The following is a 20,154-nucleotide window of genomic DNA, read 5'->3' as shown; positions in this document are numbered from 1 at the left end:
CCATTCAGCAGCAAGACCTTAATAGATAGGGCAGCTCCGGTGGCCTTAGAAAGGCCTAAGGCCGCAACATGCTATGCCATTCATTCCAGGATCAACCTGACCACAGAACTATGACCAACTACCAAGTAATCATTTTTTTCCCAGCATTGTGCTGATGGACCAACTCGTCCTAGTATGTAGAAAGGAAAGTATAACCGATGATCTATCACTTTAAGCTTGATAAAAATTACAGAGAGGCTTTAAAAAAGAAAAAAGAAAAGAAATAGGGAAAAATAGGAACATTCCCCATGATTCTTCAGTCTGAATCATTCACAAACTCTTCAAGCCCCGAGAACAAACCTGATAACACTGTAAAACCTCCTTCAACTCAATTGACTATATCAAGCAACTGACAATTACTATAACAAGACAAAAGACAATGGAAGCATCAAATTATAAATATCTTCAGAGTCATTCTTTTGAGGTAACTTGTAACCAACAAAGGTTGACTCCAGTCCCCCCACACCTCCATCAACCTTTATCCCCAGCAGCCCTCAGACTTCTTATCACCAGACATACAACACAGAGATCACCACAGTCCTGCACACTTCTCGCCATTCAAGATCTCCAATTCCTCGGAATAACTTACAGGAATATATGTGCTCATGGTTGTTTGTCATTGGCCTTTGGCGACTGGCGGTATGGAGAAGGATGTGAACCATTAGAGAGGGTTCTTACAGGCTGGTGCCCATATCTTGGAAATGAAGCATGTGGTTTCAAACCATTTCTTCCAGTCTGGTTATTGCTGTTTGCTGCAGCACGTTCTGCTTGCATTGACTGAAACAAGTACGAAGAGCTTGCCATGTCTTTGAGGTTTATTAATGGTTTGAGCACTTCCACTACATCGCTCATTAAGGGCCTGGACTTGGGATCACGACTGAGGCAGGCATGTGCCAGCTGGGCAGCTTTCTGGGCACCTTTGATTGAGAAGTTGCCATCTAGGCGAGGATCTATAAGTCTGAAGAAGCGTCGTCTTTCTCCTAGATGGGGGCGTGCCCACTCCACCAGGTTGTGCTCGCCATTTGGTCGGTTTTTGTCCATGGACCTTCGCCCTGTCATCATTTCAAGTAGCACAACCCCAAAACTGTAGACATCACTCTTTGATGTCAGATGTCCTGGAAAAATAAAGTTAGGTACACATAAGTTGACAAAATCAGAAAGTAAACTGCAAAATGCCAAAAAATAGAACAGGATCAGTCAGTGTTGAGCTCCGTGAGGGCATGAACCATAACCACTGGCAAGAGCAAACTGCAAATAGAGTTGCATGCCCACCTGAACATTTTCTCCATTTTCTACGATCTAGAGAGCTTTCCTTGGCAGTGCCCCTTTAAATACCTCACTAAGCTTTTGAAATGTCTAGCCTCCAATAACCCTTATGTTAGCTTTTCAAGAAGAATCATCCACAGCGCCACAAAATTTAAGACCACACTCACAGATCAGAACAAATGTTGTAGCTTCCGCCTAATGGTCCCACCCAAGTAGTATTTTATCACAATTTTGTAGTAATGGAACTCAGCTCCAGTCACTCAATTTTAAGAACGTACAAAGATACAACATTACTAAGTTTCCAGCCCCCATCTACCTCATAGTCTGCAGTAACTCTACTCCAATATACCAATACTTACCAACTACTAGCCGTATCCATCTAGCCATAAAAGTCAAGTCAGTATTTCTTTCACTATTAATACTTCACCTGCAAAAACAATTCTGACCTATATATTTTGAATTTCTCATTTGAAATTTAATAACACTATCAGATCATTACTAACGAAAGTTGCCTGAATTTTTCAGATTAATAAGACCACTAGAAGCATCCTGAATACATAGAAATAGGGAGATCCAGGAAGTGGAATGCAAGTGCAAGTCTAAAGAGACTGACAGTTGAAAATTTTATCTCCCCTTTCGCATGGCAAATTTCTCTCCAACATAACTAATATGTCCTAGATAGAAAAAGAAAACCACGTCTCTGACAAGAGACTAGGACAGAAACTAGGATTGGTTAAGCAATTCATCCTGTACGTAAGTTACAAGCTTGCCCACTGACACTGCTTTAATTTCCACAAAGTTCAATGGAAGCCATGAAGTTGCTTTAAGTAACACGAGACAAGCAAATATTCAAATGATGTTCGTCTGGATTGTTACAGAGTACAGACAATGAACAAATTGCCCGACAAACTGAAGGCTGGGATATAAGCAACATAAAATATAATACTCTGATGCAGCACTCAGAAAACAATAATAGCATCAACATGAATGCATCATGCAGTCTGATATTTGCTGATATTCTATGATGAATTAAATCTTACTTTTGGTACATTAAATGAATCATGTAGGTAATCAGCATGGTATATACTTGGTAAACAAAATGGCATCAGCATGAATGTAGAATGTAGCCTTCTATTTCCTGATACCCTACAATGGAATCTTACTGTTGGTAAATCAACTTTTTTCCTTTGGTACATTACATGAATCGTGTAGGCAATCAATGTAGTATGCACTTAGTAAATTGAATTCGAAGAAAACCATGCCTTACCAAAGCATGAGAACAAAGCAAGTTTATTGAAAGCATACAGAACTTGAACACTTGAGAAAACTTAAAAAACAATAGAGGCAAGACCAAATCAAGCATAATAGGATATTATATTGCAGCATATACTGATTAGCCTGCTCTGACCTTTTTAATACATTAAACCGTAAAATCTTTTTTAAAAAAAAAGAAGCAAATGACAAAGTTTAGAGTGATACTAACAAAAATCAGTAACAATTCAAGGATGACTCACCTGTCATTACATACTCTGGAGCTGCATATCCATATGTTCCCATCACTCGTGTTGACACATGAGTTTTATCACCATCCGGAGCATCCTTAGCAAGCCCGAAGTCTGAAAGCTTTGCATTATAGTCCTAGAAGAGCACATTCTCATAAATAATCATATTAATAAATGAAAAGAGATATAAAACTTGTTACATACCGCATCTAATAGAATGTTGGATGTTTTAAAGTCACGATATATCACTGGTCTTTCTGCTTCCTCATGAAGAAAAGCAAGGCCCCTCGCAGCACCCAGAGCAATCTTCATTCGTATGGGCCAGGGGAGAGGCAGGGACCCTGTTGCATAAAGCATAGTTGATAGGAGGGATTAGATATTGACAAAAGGCAATAGTTCACTCATCATTTCAACTGCAACAACAGCAGCAGCAGCAAATTAAGATATAACACTAAGATTGATAGTGCAAATAAAGGCCATTGTAAAGTTCCAAGAGCCTGACAGAGCCGTAAATAACAATTAAAGTGAGACAATAAATTCATGGCATAAAAAATGGTTGATCATGGTTATTAGGAAGACAAAAAAAGGGAAAAAGCCTTAAAAGGAGTTTCATACAGATGTCTAAAGCTAGAACTCATCTTGCTATCTTTTATGATGGACGCAAGTAGATACTAAATAGGGAAAATAAAAAGGATTGCCACAGTTGAAACCATGATAGGGTAGCAGGAATATCTTTAGAGTATAAGATGAGGACACTCTCTTATGGTTCATCATAAAAAAGTTGCAGCCTCACAATAAAGAATGAGAACCGAACATATGATAATAATGTTCTCGGAGATGAAGAGTCAAATTATTATGAAGGGTAGCAAGATGGTTCCCATCTTACCACCGATGGAAATTCATCCGGTTATAATGAAGAGAAAGATGCAAGGCTGGCAATGCACAAGAACTTAAATGGATTTGTGTTTCAGTTTGTATGGTCATAATCTCTTTTGTGCCTGTCTTTTCCCCCTGCCAAAGAAATGAGTACAGTAACATACCATGTGGTGTTTTATAGTTCAGTTTTAGCTACCGAATCAAAATCTTAAATACTGATCTTAGCTAACTGCTGATACTGAGCTGAAATAAACATAACAAATCTGGATAGTAGAGGCTGCACATTAGCAGCAATTTTTTAATCATGGGTGTACATGCTATAATCATATTTCTTTCCGGAAAATCCCCGACATTAAAAGTTCAAATTACATTATACCAGTAAATGAATAAGTGTTTGGCAGATTCCAAGATTAAAGACCATAAACCAGCACTAGAGAAGACATCTTAAACACAATATAAGTACTAAACCTTAATACAGACTACATTGTAACTAAAAGCAACCAGACTATGCTGTGACTCTAATGCACAATTTCTATTGCACACTTTTAAGGAAAAGAAAACAGCATTTCTTCAAGGAGACACATAAGAATCAAAAAATAATACAACAGTCAAATTCTAAAGGCTCACAGCCTGGCAAGTTAGCCTATTTTGAATATTTTGTCATGGCTTTTCATAGATAACTAACATGGTACCTACTACAAACAATATCAAACAGAGATAATAGGGCAGTCGCATACTTCTGAAAAGATGGTTTTCAAGACTTCCTCGCGGCATAAACTCATATACCAGCAGTCTTTGATCATCTTCAATACAGTAACCAATCAACTTTACTAAATTTGGATGTTGAAGCTCGCCAAGATAATTAACTTCCGCCTGCAAATACATTAACAACATTCATGTTTAATGAGAACTTTGAAAGGGATATATGCTTGTCATTCATTATTGAAGAACTCAAGATTGGACTCAGGAAACATTATATATACCAGCCATTCTTTATGCCCTTGAAGTCCGTCATGGTTGAGTGTTTTGACGGCAACGGTTAACCCTGTACCAGGTTTTACAGGAGCAGTTCCATTCTCCTCAATCCATCCTTTGAAGACACAACCAAAACCTCCCTCTCCCAGAAGGCTCTCCGGTCTAAAGTTCCTTGTGGCAGACTTAAGCTCATGGAAAGTAAACTTTCGCAACTGAGATGCAACCTTTAATTCTTCACCTACTTTAGAAGTAGATGAATTGCTTTCAGCATTACTGGTGGTTGTGGAGCCAGAGACTACTGGTGCAGTTGGTTGGTCCCTGCTACCGTCATTCGTGGATTTACTTTCTGCTGCCCCATGCACAATAGCAGTAGTTAAACAGCTGTTAGAAGATAATGAAAAGCTATAGCAAGAATAACCTCCCAACTGGACAGAACCCAGGGAAGCTAAGCATGCACATCAATGGAAACACTGAAGAAGCGGCTACTTGCACCTAAGACATGAGTTAATCAAGCTGGATAATTAATGTAAGAAAAGACCCTGACAATTGGCATAGTTACCAAGTGAGCTGGAGTATCAAAGAATCCAAATCTACAACCTCCAAAACACAACAGCTTGATACAGCTAGTATTTGGACACTTGGACATAATACCCAACATATGTGCATGCTTAAATTAATTTCACCATACAGAGAGAGAGGGGGGGAGGCATTAACTACAGTGTGAGTTTCATTCAAAGAGCAAAAATGAGAAGGAAACAGGGAACTTTTTACCATTGAACTCCAATACCCAATTTCTCCACTCATGGTTTCATAGTGTGGTTAAATTTTCCAATTTTTAAGGGAGGAAAAAAATAAAAGCACAGCCTCAATACTATGAAAAATCATTCTAAATATAATGTATTGATAAAAAATGATCCATCAGAAATATGCTTGTCATCAAGAAGGATCTTGATCCATGCTTACAGAAGAGTGTTTTAAAAGAGCAAGGTTTCTAAAAGTACAGGTGTCTTAATGGAACTGGTTGGCGACTGATGAATCAAATCTTAGTTTGTCCACTAATATTTTTACATAAATACTTATAAAAAAAAGGTAAATATGAAACAGAAAGACTTCCTAGAAGGGCTTTTAAGATCAAACAGATGCATTGGTAATTTAAACTATGATTCCAATAAAATATTAAAAACATTTTTTGCAAATAATGATTATTCTAAAAATAGAATTGCATGATTCAATAAAGAAAATACACAAAATAACCTTAAGAGATATATTACATCATGGTTGGTAAGATTGCAAATGAATCCATGTTTTATTAAAGCAATATCCTACATAGATGATACATTTCGAAGATATAACTATGGGCATGTACCATGCACATGCTTCATTCAAAAGAAGAAGCATTTGATGGATGACTATAATCCCATCACTCATGACTCATTGAAGTAGATATGATGCATATACTCCATATTTTAGTCTATTTATTTCATTAGCATTCTCGGTCATTTCTCAGAGAACAAATGTGAAGGAGAGTCTTAAGTAAAAGAAATGTGTACTTATAGAAGGAAAGTGAGACTGATGACCTCGAGTGCAAATTTCTATCCAAATTTGTCTTGTATATAATTAGACCTGTGCAAAGGAGCTTGACCCACCTGGCCTGGCCTGGCCTAACTTGGCTTTCATCGGGCTTCGATCGGGGTTTCTAGCATGTTGGATCGAGTCAGGTCTCAGTTTTTTTGGCCTGACAAAAATCAGATCAAGCTCAAGTTTGGCATTCTTTTAACCTAGTTCGGCCTGGCTCAACATAGTATATTATTAAATTAATTTATATCAAAATAATGTTATATATTTTTTATTTTAATTTAATAAAATTGAAGAGAGAGAGAGAGAGATGGGAGACACCCCCTAGGTCTCTCCTCAATCTCAACGCCACAACATGCCCTCATTCCATCTACCCTGACCTAGACAACCTCTCCTTCCCTCTGCACTCTCTCCTTGCCACCACCAACATAACCATCGCAAGCCACTTTCTCCTCTCTCCCTCTCTAATCGCCACTGCCGTCCCTATTGGCATCCTCGCCCTCACCATCCTCCTCCTCCGCCGCCTCCTCTCTCTCTCTCTCTCTCTTCCCCTCCCCCCCCCAACCCATCCATCCGCCGCCTCCTCTCTCTCTCTCTCTCTCTCTCTTTCTCTCTCTCTCTCTCTCTCTCTCTCTCTCTCGTCCCCTCCCCCCCCCCCCAACCCATCCATCCACCACCACCACCTTTGATGTGAAGCCTTGACCACCTCCGCTGAACACTCCTACCCCACCTTCCCCGCCAATGTACTTTGCGATGCCTCCTCTTCTTCCACCCTCTCTCTCTCAATAATCAAAGGCTGGCTTATGTTAGACCCCATTTGGTTGGGCCGAGGCAAATCTGAATCGGTCTGATTTACACAAGTTAGTTGGCTTAGGCATGGCCCCTCCCCATTTAGCGTCGAACTAGGCTTGACCTTCGACTTTCATACCTAATATCGGGCTGGGTGGGCGTCAAGCTTTTTGTGTTGGTATGGGACCTTGGCTCGAACCAAACCTTGCCCTACACAACATGTGCTCAAGTTTATATATAATAGAGGCATTAGGATACAAGAATATAAAAAAGCATAAATGATCTCCAGTTTCTTAATTAGTTTTCTTTTTCCTTTTTCTTTTTTCCTTTACTGCTGTTTTTTATTCTTTTGATGTTAGACTGAAGAAAGATTAAAAAAGAGCATTCTTCTTCAGCGTTAAGGCCCAAAGTGGCTCATCTCAGGCATACCACTCCTTCACCCTCTAGTTTAGCCAGTTTCAAGCCAAACAGACAACTTATTTCCAAGATCTAGCCATACATAACAGGTTAAAATAAGCAAGTTATGACTGTACTTTTGCGTACTGGTTGTTTAACAAGTATCGGCCATTTCTTGATTCCACGAGACAAAGTGTACCACCAGCAAGCCCTCAAGGAAACGTTCTGAACAATAAATACTGAACCAACAATAACACAGGTTGCCTCAAATACATTTTTCCTTATGAATACAAGAGTAAGCGGAAGGCAATTAACAGGGGGCTAGCAAATGTCATTTCCAACTTTCACTATGGAAGCGCAGACTGATCGTCTAAAATTCAGATGCAGATTTTCTTGTTAATGTAAAAGCTAAAGAAGGTTTACCTTATATTTGCAATATCTCATTACTATCAATCCATGCTCACAAGACCCATGCTTTATCACCTTTGTATATAATATTACTCTTTTATCAAACTAGATAGTCATGATCAAAAGTTTTCTTTGAATTGTCAGCCATATCTTACTTGCCCGATTTTCCTTCCATTGACATGTGGGAAGACTTGGACATCATTTAATTATGTAAGGATAAAGATACATAGCATCTGACCATGGATCAAATTAGAACCCTGAAAATGTTCTCTTGCCTTAAAATGAGGAAGCTGGAAACAAGATCCTAACCTCATTATTATATATGAAAAAGCAGCAAGTGTTATGATTTTCCAAAACCAACATCTCTATACCTAATATCATCGTGCAGAAAGAGATAAGCCGCCCCTTGTGAGAGGCATACTCAGCTCCCTATCATCACGACTCCTCTTTCCATGTCAATTATGTGTGCGCATACCCAATTCCTGTACAAACTACGTAGCACCCCCACAGATCACCAGCTAATCTTCTCGCATCTTCCCCACCTCATCACCATGCATCAGTGTAATGTGACTCCTACATTTAATACTTCTATTAATGATGCACACAGAATTATTCATCCTTGAACAGAATATGAAGAATGAGACTAAGACTACATGACTGTTAATTTCTGTTCTGCCATAATTAACAAAAAAGAAGAAAGCCACAAGAATAAGCTTGTATGCCATAATGAGAAAGTAAGCATTTCCGGCAAGATTCGCCGTCTCGGTACCGGACTCCAAATGGGTGCCACACTAGCACAGCGTTGATTCGGTACAGAATTTTTTTGGCGTACCGAATATCGATACGCCATCCATACCGGATACCGGTAGCGAACTGGTATAGTATAGTACATCCCATACCGTCCGGTTCAGGCCGATACGACATATCTTGATTTCCAGTATTATTACCAGATAGTCAAAGCACTATCTTTATTCCCAAATCATCTTCAAATGGCCATTCTCCTGCCTAATCTTCAGATTCTCCTACAAGTTGCCTATTTTCTCCCTAATCTTCAGCTGAGCCCCTTCCAACTTCCCTGCATCCCCCTTACATATCAATCTAATGGAACTTCTACATCCCAATGCGTAACTTTATAATGCATGTAAAATGATTCAAATCCTCAAACAGAATGCCATGGACTGAACTGACAGCCATCCCACAAACATATGACAAAGCAACTCTAGACCCAAGAGGAAACACAATTTATGGAACTTCCAAACTAGTCAGTCAACAAAATCTTTCAGAACAAAGTTCGTTTTATTCGTCAAATGCCAACACATCCCACAGCAAAAAAATGAAATGTAATAAGAATAGGCATGGGCACCTCTGAGAAGAAAACCATTTCACCATGTTATTTTTAAAAGAATTAAAGCATTGCCATGAATAAATTCACAAGTTCTCAAAGTCAACCCTGAAAAAGGGTTAAATCAAATCTTCGGCTCAATTCCTTCCAACCTGCTTATTTTCCCTTAACTCTTCAATTGATTAGCCTCCAACTTCGCTACCTCCCCCTTGCATGTCTGTTGAAAACCACTCTTATCACATGCCTCAATTTAAAAATGCATGGAAAATGGCTCAAAAGAAAGATAGAAACCTCTTCGCTTTCCAACCTCTGTTCTTGCCTTATTTCAATAAACATATGATAAAAGCACTTGTGGGAACAAAAGAAAATGGCTCAAATTACTAGAAATTGGGACCCCCAGATTTATCAGTAAATGAAAATTTTCACAAATTTCAACATGTACATTTTGTAGAGGATGAAGTTTTGATACTATTCCCACAAGCTAAAGCCTCATCATGAGTTCCAATCCCCACTCTAAATTGCCTTCCTCCCCCTAACCTTCAATTTCTTCTCCAACTTGTGTATGTTTCCTCCTAATCTACAGCGAATGCCCTACAATTTCCCCACCTCATCCTTGTAAATTGACTGAAAGAAAACTCCTGCATTCAATAGTTCAATTAATAATGCATGAAAAATATAAAGTACCGATAAATATCACATGCCATTGAAGCTCCTCCCCTGCCATTATTTTCACAAGGAACGTGCCAGAAATTATTCTAGAGTAAAAAAGAAAATGACTACAATCGCAAGGTACGTAATAACCTGAATTAATGTAAGTTAAATTAAGTTAATATATTAACTAAAATTGTTAACAGAAACTTGATAACCTGAACAAAATTGAAAACAGAAACTTTCCAACTTAAGTTCGTTTACTTTATTAAAAAGCAAAACATGTCATACCATAAATAGAAATGATGCAATTACAATATACATGGGCACCACCACAAGGACAACGTAATGACATCTTGGCATTATTTGCAGAGGGACAAGGCATTGTTATTGACTCAAGGTAATGCATTTCCAATGACCCATTGAACTACTTACATCCTTACAATCAGCAGCTAGTTCCTCTCCGAACTACCTAATGTTCCCTTACTCTTCAGTTCAACTACTCCAACTTGCGAATTTTCCATTAAACGTCAAACAATATGGCAACTCGCATTACCAATCTTCAATTTATAATTCATGCATATTACCTCAAATGCTCAAACCCAGTGGGAACTAAATCAGCATAAAAACCATGTGGCAATTTTAAATCTATTTTGCCTTTGTTTCAGCAAACACGTGGCAAAAGCGACTCATATTGAAAGATACTAAATCTCTCAAGTTCAGTAGTCACATACTAAGATAACTAGTTAGCCCAAGGGCAACCAATTCAAGGATCGAGCAATAGAAACAGGCATTCACACGTCCTCGAAGGATAAAAAGCAAGGACCATTCCAAATTGTTCGCACATAGTCATAACATTCGTGACCAATAACCACGAAGCAACAAAGATCTAATCTAAAACTTGAAAGGAATCAGAAACACTAACAAAGCAGCAACCATAACAAGACACTACAACTACCATGCAAAGCCAGATCGAAGAGAGAACATGTGGGTGAGCTAGCAGATTACCGCAATGAGTGCTGGCACTGCTGATGGATGTGTCCACTTTGGATCTCGACGAGATGCAACTCCACATCAATCTGCACTTAATCCAACATCCAGTTGCCTCGCTCTTCTTCTTCTTCTTCTTACTCCCCTTGTCCTTCCCTTTCCCAACGCTGCCCCATCCCTCCAATTTAACCTCCTCGGGACACAACCCCATCCCTCAAAATCTCATTCCAACTCGAAATCAAAGATCCCAGCAAGGAAACCCGAACCCCTCTCTCCCGCAGAGATTCCTTCTTCAGAGATCGACCCTAAAAACTCTTCTCCGCCAAAAATCTCCCCACAAATCTGCATCAAAACCGCTACGGGAAACCAAGATTCCCACTTCAGAAAAGTAATCAACGAATTCAGAGCTCGAAACCCTAAACCAAGAAGAGAGAATCGAACCAGGTGGAGTGGTACCGAGATCGAAGAGCGGCCAGGGAGCGCGAGATTTCTCCTCCGAATATCCGAAACCCTCAGGGCTTCCTCGCCGAGGGAGCTTTAGAACTCGCTTGGAGACGGAGGTGGCGGCGGAGTGGAGAACTGGTCACGGTCGCCTGCCCGAAGGGCTGCGTGGGTGGGACCGTTGGGGGGCTCAGACGAGGAGAGCAGGGAGCGGGCAACTGCCCGAGGTAACGGCGTCAGCGAGCATTGGACGGTGAGGGAGCCAGAGAAGAAAGCGATACCTTGGCTTAGAAAGAGAAAGAGGGGGGGGGGGGGGGGGGGGGAAGAAGAATGTGGGAATGGGGAGAGAGAAGAGATCAGAGGGGAAAAAAGGCACGAGAGTGCGGAAAATGCGGGCAGGGCGGGCAGGGAGTGGGAATTTAGCAAAGACCGAGGGTGGTAGAATGTGCTGCGTGTTGTTTTGGTGAGGATATTTTTTGCATAGATAACTCCATAAATGTTATATGCGGTAGATGAATCTGCCGTCGGCTTTTCTACTGAAAGAAATCTGGTCCGTTTGTAATTGGTGTCCGATACTCGTGTCTCCATTCCTCGTGTGCATGACGGGCGCAGGAGCGGTGTGATGTACACAGTTTTTCTTCTTCTTTTTTTTTGGTTAATCGTGCGCGTCGCTCGCGGGGTAGCATCCGTTATGGTGCGAGCGTGCGCGGGGAACGTTTCCGCCCGGAGCCAATGTTTGCCTTCCTCTTCATTTAGCAGTATTTTTTTTTTGTTGTTGTTTTTTTTTGGTACACTCACAACTCGCACTAGTTTTGCATGAGCACTGCCTACCGAATCAAGAGACAAAATACTCCATAAAAGTAGAGGAACAGATACAAAACAGATCTAAAGAAACTCTCTAAAATGATGAGCAGTAAAGAAGATGACCCAGTCAGTAGCTCTGTTCACCTTCCAGAATACATGCACAATCTCAAAGATATCACACTCCTGCAGTAGCCGTTGAATGTCCTCTAGAAGCGGAGGGTCGAACATCTCCGATGCCTCTGTAGAATCCACTCGACCATCTCCGCTGAGTCTCTTTTTAGAATGATGCACCGGGCCTTCGGAACTCGCCTTGCATAGGAGACACTCTCTTAAGCAGCCCTGAATTTCGCGCTCGGAATTAATGACTCGAAGGTGCGCCGTCTTTTCGTCGCAATCAGCCTGGACTTATTATCTCTAATCACAAAAGCAACACTTGTGCCTCCTTCGCCAGCGAACAAACCGCCATGCATCAAAGTTCATTTTAAGATGGTCGGAGGACAGGGGCTCCCAGAATGCGAGGACATAGCCTCTCTGCGTGCCCATCTGAAGTGAGGGATGTGGGTGGATTGGTGTCAACTTTTAGATGTACGGTGGCTGATTTGGGGGTGTGGACTTTGTGGTCCGTAAGCTTGTTTTGGAAATAAAATTTAGTCTTTAGTTAGGAAGCAGTTGGTGGCATAGATGTTGATTTCTAGAGTCTATCAAAACTTTTCTACATGCTGCTTACGAGGTCTGATATGATGACGTAGTTAGTTCTTATGATATTAATGCGATAATTGTGATGATAGTTCCATGTATTATTTGCTTTTGGTATAATGACCACTTAATCATGCTTTACCTTTATTTATCAGAGTAGGTGCATGCTGAAAACAATACATGTTTTAGGGTGCACATCTAATTGCATCTAATCTACCAACAGTAGCATGCCTTCAGAAAAACTAAATGATATGGTACAGATTTTCTAGTCATTAATTCATAACACTTGGGATCAAATTCTCTCCTTTGGGAGGAAGCTGAGCTAAAATGGGTGCTACTGTCGATGGAGCTGATGTTAACGCAAAGATGCGTCATAATCTTCTTAGTATATCGGAGATAAAATATGTTGGTGGAGCAGCAACAATTATTGTAGATTGCCAATAACTCATGGATTGTATACATCGTTTGTCTGATCCTTTATAGAAACTACCCGTAATAACGAACTTGCATCTACAACAATTTTCACTTCTAATTCCGGCGATTTAATAATCATTAAGTCCTCCTCTTTTTGGACAATATATAAGTTTCTTCTTTGCCCTTGCCTCTGGTTTTGAAAAGCTTGGTTACCTTGAGGCATGGTGTATTGAGAAAACAGGTTGATAGTGCTCGAGTAAAAGATAGTATTAGAAAGCGAGCAATAAAGCTCAGAAAGTGTAGTGTTTTAAAAACCTACCTACTATGCTCCCTATTGAAGCTAACTTTGAGATATGGACCATTCCCAATTTTCTTGCTTGTGGATATCTAATGATTAGCTTTTAAGCTAGGATGATGCACAGGAAATAGTGGGGATAGCTCGTTTGGTAGAGTAGAGGACCGAAAATTCTTGTGTCGCCAGTTCAAAGCCAATAACTGTCACATCCCACCGGAAAAAAAAATGTAAGAAGGATTGCAACATTATAAACTTAAATGCCTATGCCAACACTCTATGGTAATGATGCAAAATTGTATTTGTATTCATATATACTTTCCTATATGTAGTTCTATATATTTTATTGTATAACTTGTAATTTGAAGTTGTTTTTGCAATTGATGTGCTGAAGTTACTAAAGTCTTTGGGTTGGTATAAAGGATTTAGTTTCGAGCTTTGCAGCTCATGCTAATTTCAACCAGGATTTCTTCCATCATTTTTTTTAAAAAAAAAACAGTTATTGCAACTAGTATATAAGCTACATCTTATAACTTATAGCAAGAAAACGATATAAATGTGGTAAAACTATCCAAATATTCCTATCATGGTTGCTTCGGAAGAAATGGGAAAAAGAAAAATGATCAAAAAAACTTCCAAATTTGTGCAATATCCAAACATCATTGTTGATTGACTCTTGTCCAAAGCAACATCAGTAGTTATACTCATAATCATAGCTTTTTGATTTTTCAAAACAACCTCCTCAAAAAGCTAGAACATCCAAAGCGTGGTTTTTAAGTGCTAAACATTCATATGTGGGTTTGCTTTGCTCAACGACGATAATAAAAGTTTCCAATGCGATATCCGAGTCTAGGATGTTCATATATATGGCCACTTTGTAAACAGCAATCACCCAAGCTAAGTACTCCATAATTAGCATTAAACCAAAAGAAAAATAATAAATGATCAACCATGGCATCGCGAAGACCGCATGCATGATAGATCCGTAGCTTGAACATGAATAGCATGGGATTATGAAGAAAAAGGCCATTAAAATATTAATTATCAGATATTTGACGGAAATAACATGGGGTAGAAGATTCCAAATTTTCTATGCTCTCTTTCTTTTTTTAGATCCATCTCATTGGCAACTCTTTTGAACTAGATTTGCCGGCCCAGATGACGGGTTGTATCTTTCGCACGAAAGAAGAATTTATCTTCATGCGAATTCACATTTGGATTGCGCAATGGTTGCTTTGAGATCTTTGCATGTGGATGATTGAAAGATTCTGAAGATCTATGCAAGATACAATTCAATAGTTGGTATTGTAAAAAATATATATTAATTATTCCTGCGTATGAAAGATATAACCCGAACCGTCGCAGCAGCCTGGCACGAGCCACAATCATATAATTTTAGTGGGCCAGTTCATTATTGTTGGTGACCCGAAAACCATGGGAACTGCCAGAATGGGCTATGGGCTTCAAAAATATTAACCGCATGCCCCATCGCAAGGGGGTCAAATACTTCGTAAACTCATCATCACTCATCCTTGGGTTCGGCTGTTCAGCTTTCCTCAGATGTGGGCTCCACCATCGAGCCCCTTTTCTTCCAGGCCCATGTAGGGGGAGGGGGCGAGATTCCATTGGGCCTGGAGCGGCCTTATGGGTCCCTCTTTAATGCTGAAGGACTCTTTTGAGAAAAAATAAAGATAGAGTGATTTTCGCCTCATAAAAAAGTAACTTACCTATGTTTTTCATGAAAAAGACTTTTCTGTGAAATGTGGAAATCATATTTCCATAGGAATATAATTTTTTCATCTCTTTCTTTTGAAAACTCCAACCAAACAAGAGGCATCTTATTACTTTTCCGTTAACCACACTTTTCCTCCTTCTTTTTCCGCGAACCAAACGAGCCCTTGATTGGACTGGCATTCCGTGTTCCCGTCCTCTGCAGCACCATCTTACATTCTTCCCCTCATCCCATTCCCGGAGGCTCTTCAAAATATTACCATGCCCATGTCTAATATTTTTCCCTTTGTATACTTCTTGCCCCGCTGACGAGCATAATCTTCTTCAAAGCTTTGCTGTCGGAATAGTAGAAATTCGGCTACCTCTTTGCCGTGTCTGGCTTAGTAGGCCTCCGGGGTGGTAAGAATGTTGTGTATCTAAAAAGTTGACTCGGATTTTGACTTGCATTGAGCAATATGGTCTGGAGATGGATGTAAGTCATATTTCGTGGCTATTCAACTTATCCCATTGCTGGTATAAATTTTTTCTTTGTATTTTTCTCTGTAGGGAATATATATTTCTTACTTCGATATGTGATGTAATTATCAATTTTATTATTGAAATGATAAAAATGCCTACAGTACATATCAATGTGCGACATAATATGGGTTTCGGGATGCAAATATTATCCAAATATTGTCAAGCCTAACTTGACTCTACAATGATTCACTTTCTTTTGCAATATCAACCGTTGGATTGCGTAATAGTAGCTTCGAGATCTATGCAGATGGAGGGAAGAAAAGGATTCGAGTGCTTTGAGAGCTGCGCAAGATGCGATCCAATGGTTGATGTTGTGTAAGAAGATTAATCATTCTTTGGTGCAAAAGATACAACCCAGACCCTATCCAATTATCATCTATCTTATGCGGTGAAACTTCATAGAGAATTGTTGTCCGCTCATGGAATTTATTCTGGACTCATGGCTCAATTCATGAGGTAGGCCCACACTAGGCCAATTTTGGTCCACTAGAACTATATACCATGTCGTTGTGGGTATTTATTAGATTTTCAATAAGCAGTATGTCAATAAACCTGGTTTAAGATAGTGATTGATCTGGTGCATGATGCTATGCTATGGTGATGATTCATCTAATGGCATAAACGAAAACTCTGGCAGAACAACTGAAAATTGGATAAATTTATGTCAGTTTGTGTTTTCTTAAGAAGAATGATGAGGGTCAAAAAAGCAAAGATTACTACCCAAAAAAAAAGAAGCAAAGATTATCAGAACATGAAAAAAAGTATGGTAACTATTGGACCACCAAAGCTCTGCTTTTAGATCAAGATAATCTTAAATATGGCGAAAGATTCTCTAGTTTAGTGAGTGGATTGGAACAAACTTGAAGTTTTGTATTGTTCGGATTCTTGATAAAAGATGGGACAAAGGACGAGGTTGCATGGCATAGATGCGGGCAGATGTTCTTAAAGTGTCACTCGTTGGAATGCCTGGGCATGGTTGAAAATTTTAAGGCATTCGGGGAATAAGTGGAGGATAACCTCTATTCCCTCTCTTTATCTTGCCATATGAGGGGAAATCCTTCTAATTTTTAAGGGATATCCATTCCATGAAGTGGGGTGGAATAGAATTATTCCCTCCTGTATTATAAACCAATCATTATATTTTCGCTCAAACCTTTTTTTTTTTTCCAGTACAACAACGCCTCTCACACACACACACACACACGACCGGTGTGGATGCAGCCAACAAAATCAAAAATATGGTTCTTCTAGAAAAAACCTTCGAAATGATGAGCCACATAGGAGGCAATCCGTTAGTAACATTGTTCACCTCCCAATAGATATGAGGAGCCTAGAAGGAGTCACTCTCTCAAGAGTCTGCATATATTATGAAACAATATTATCCCACCAGCAGTGCTACGCTGACCCCAAATCCACTCGGTCACCGTATTCGAGTCCCCCTCGAGAAAAAGTTGGTCTGCATTCAGAACAAACCTCGCATAGATGATGCCCTCCCATGGGACTTTAAGCTCAGCACTAATGACAAAAGTATCGAAAATCTGCCAGCCCTCAGCCGCTCTCAAACTTTCCATCCAGTACACAAAAAGGTGAGTTCCTCCTGCTTATTCCTCCAACCGAACACCAAAAAACACTAATTCCTAGAATAAATCCATCCCTTCTATGGTACCCGGGATAATTTTTTTCCTATCTCCGAAGTTTTTCCATAAGTAAACACAATCCTAGCGTTTTGTTTTGTCTGATTTCACTTGTAGGCATAAAAGCTTAGCCCTTGGTCCTGCTCCCTACCTCTAAGGGCTCATTTGGTTTGCGGAAAACATTTTTTTTCCTATGAATATGATTCTTGAAAGAAGATTTCTATAAAGAGAATGTTTGGAAATATACTTTTGGCATGTTTGGTTAAACATGGAAAAGTGACAAATTTACAGAGTGCTTATATTTGGTTGACCATCCACTTTCCTAGAAAAGTTATGTGTAATTCCTATTATACCCTTAATAAAAATTAGGTTTTTAATGCCTCTTTAATACTGAAGGGCCTTTTTGGGCAAAAAAAAAAATAAAGATGGAGTAATTCCCACCTCATGGAAAAGTTACCCATGTTTCTCATTGAAAATATTTTTTCATGAAATATGGAAATCATATTTCCATGGGAATATAACTTTTCTATCTCTCTTTTTTGAAAACTCCAACCAAACAAGAGGCATCTCATTACTTTTTTGTTGACCATATTTTTATCCTTTCTTTTTCCGCAAACCAAACGGGCCCTAACAGAGAAGGATGCAAAATCTAGTTATCTTTGAACTATCATGCATCGGATCAAGTGGAGGACTTGAGTGGTGCAAACAGGACAAGAAGAATGCATACAAATTGTAAGGTAAATCTAGAGGGATGACAGGATACCTTCTATTACCAACTGCCCATGTGATCAATCAACGTAAGAGTTGTACAAACTGTCTTTAAAAGGATGTTGATGCATCCCACCGTAGGCTCATCCCATGTTGAAGTTGTCGTCGTGAGCCTAAGGTTCTACCCTCTCGAGGTAACGGAGCTTTAAGTCACTTCATAGGATTGGAAACGAGCAGGATAATTAATGGTGAAGGCGATGCAGGACCATGCCCATGCAGTAGGATGGTCCCTTCTGATTTTGCACCCCTAGGTCTTAACCTTTTTGTTATGGTTGGACTGTACATAAGCTGACAATTTTATTTTTTTTTAGCCTATAGAATTTGTACCATTAATCTCTTAAAACTTCTTTCTGGTAAAAGATTGATGACCAAAAACTTCTTTTTTCCCTCATGCAAGTATAAAACATTAGTGCAATGCACATATGACCGTCATCGCCACCATTGTTATTATGAGAATGAGAATGAAAGCATTATTAATTTAAATTACTTGATTCCAAAAAAAAGCTTTGAGCCAAATAAGACTGAATTTTTTTTATATTATTCAGTCTAACCCAAAGAGCTAGTTAAAAAAGCGGTATGGTACTTGATATGCCTAGTTAGATAACCACGGTAAATAAGAAGCATTATTGCTTTAAATTATTTGAGCGAAACTCTTAGAAATCATTTTAAAAATTTGAACACGCCTTTTTTTTTTTTTTTTTTTTTTGTTTGTGGGGGGAGAGGGGAAGCCATGGAATAAAATTCGTTTTTTCATTTATTTGTACCATAACTTGGCATCTAGGTTTTCTTGTACATATCGTGCCCCTTGGATAAAATCTAAAAAGAATTAGAAAGAAAAAGACCGAAAGCTTTTATATTATTCAATCTAACTCAAAGAGCTAGTTACAGGAGAGGTATGATACTTGATAGGCCTAGTTAGACAACCATCAACCTATCAAGTGTTGGAAAGATTAAAGAGCGAAGATAAACTCATTCAATCATTCATGCTAAACATAAATCTGTTACCTAGCTAGAAGAATTGTCACAACTTAGAATCTCACCCAAAATGGCTAGCGGAAAGGTATTATTTGGGTTCCTTGATCCTGTATAAATACTCAAGATCTACCCAACGAATAACCGATGTGGAACTAAACACACGCCCACACGGAACCTCACATACTCTTTCCGTTCAAGCCCTAACGTCATCGTCAGGCTAAGAGTTTAAATCTATTCAAATCTAATTACAAACACCACGATTGATTCGTGGTCAGCCCCAATGGATTCATGCTGCAGTGTCCCCTAGTCCACATAGATTATGGGTCGGGTTCGCTCTGATACCATTTGTCACAACCCAGAACCTCACCCAAAATAGCTAGTCGGAAGGTATTATTTGAGTTCTTTGATCCTATATAAATACCCAAAATATATCCAGCGAATAATCGATATGAGACTAAACACACGTCCGTCTGGATCTTCATACAAATGATTACACATGAAGGACGGACTTGGTGGATTGGCAGAGCATGGTAAATGGGAGAGTAGTAATTTATCGTAGTTCTCACTGTATTTTATCTTTTTCTTCTTTCGAGCAAGCTTTCTATATAGTGATAAGAAGCTTGTGGCTGAATTTTGTGATTGTGCCATCGATGTTGGAAAACAAAATCTAATGCATAGCTTTTATGATATTTTTCAATCCAAAATATGGAAAAAGAAAGAATAGTTGTCACCATCTAAACATAAAGATGGAAAGTTGCTTCACCGAATAAAATTAATAGCCATCGACTTGAGTGTTACAGTGACTGAACATATAACAGCAAAAAAGAAAATAAAAGAAAAGATGGAGGCAAGTTTTTGATTTAACGGTAGAATTGTGAAGAAGGTACATGGTGAAATGCCAATGTAAACAGGGACGTTTCTCATCACTTTCTGAGAACGCCCGGGGAAATTTCAGTTGGCTTTATCTCCACCCATCCTTCGGCCGAGAAAAGAACAGCAGCATCACTGGGCCACTCCGATCTTTATAAGCCCCTTCCCTCGAAGTTCTCACGAACTACAGAGGAAATAACAGAG

At 39.3% G+C, this 20,154-nt stretch overlaps 1 protein-coding gene across 5 annotated transcripts; it reads right to left on the bottom strand.

Annotated features, from left to right (window-relative positions):
* Positions 1 to 177: 177 nt before the first annotated feature.
* Positions 178 to 11,617, bottom strand: LOC108510695 (probable serine/threonine-protein kinase PIX7). 5 transcript variants are annotated; one of them, XM_039125290.1, is made up of 7 exons: positions 11,248 to 11,617; positions 10,825 to 11,162; positions 4,667 to 5,007; positions 4,421 to 4,556; positions 3,012 to 3,148; positions 2,820 to 2,943; positions 178 to 1,154 (listed from the first exon to the last, which is right to left on the bottom strand). In XM_039125290.1, exons 2-7 carry the CDS (start codon positions 11,015 to 11,017, stop codon positions 643 to 645), a joined length of 1,443 nt encoding a protein of 480 aa, XP_038981218.1. In that variant the 5' UTR covers positions 11,018 to 11,162; positions 11,248 to 11,617; the 3' UTR covers positions 178 to 642. The 5 variants fall into 5 exon arrangements, with proteins under 5 accessions (XP_038981218.1, XP_038981221.1, XP_038981220.1 ...); XM_039125293.1 differs by having other exon boundaries at positions 4,667 to 5,004; XM_039125292.1 differs by having other exon boundaries at positions 10,825 to 11,148; positions 11,248 to 11,575.
* Positions 11,618 to 20,154: the final 8,537 nt, after the last annotated feature.

This window comes from Phoenix dactylifera, chromosome 4 (genome assembly GCF_009389715.1).
Source record: "Phoenix dactylifera cultivar Barhee BC4 chromosome 4, palm_55x_up_171113_PBpolish2nd_filt_p, whole genome shotgun sequence".
Lineage (NCBI taxonomy): Eukaryota > Viridiplantae > Streptophyta > Magnoliopsida > Arecales > Arecaceae > Phoenix > Phoenix dactylifera.
This window is presented reverse-complemented; position numbering and strand designations above follow the sequence as displayed.

Excerpts from the sequence above, each read along its gene's own strand:
- LOC108510695 (XM_039125290.1), bottom strand. The coding sequence starts at position 11,017 with ATGGGGTTGTGTCCCGAGGAGGTTAAATTGGAGGGATGGGGCAGCGTT. Across the intron at positions 4,557-4,666 it reads AAGGGCATAAAGAATGGCTG|GCGGAAGTTAATTATCTTGG; the intron begins GTATATATAATG and ends ATGTATTTGCAG. Across the intron at positions 1,155-2,819 it reads TCCAGAGTATGTAATGACAG|GACATCTGACATCAAAGAGT; the intron begins GTGAGTCATCCT and ends TTATTTTTCCAG.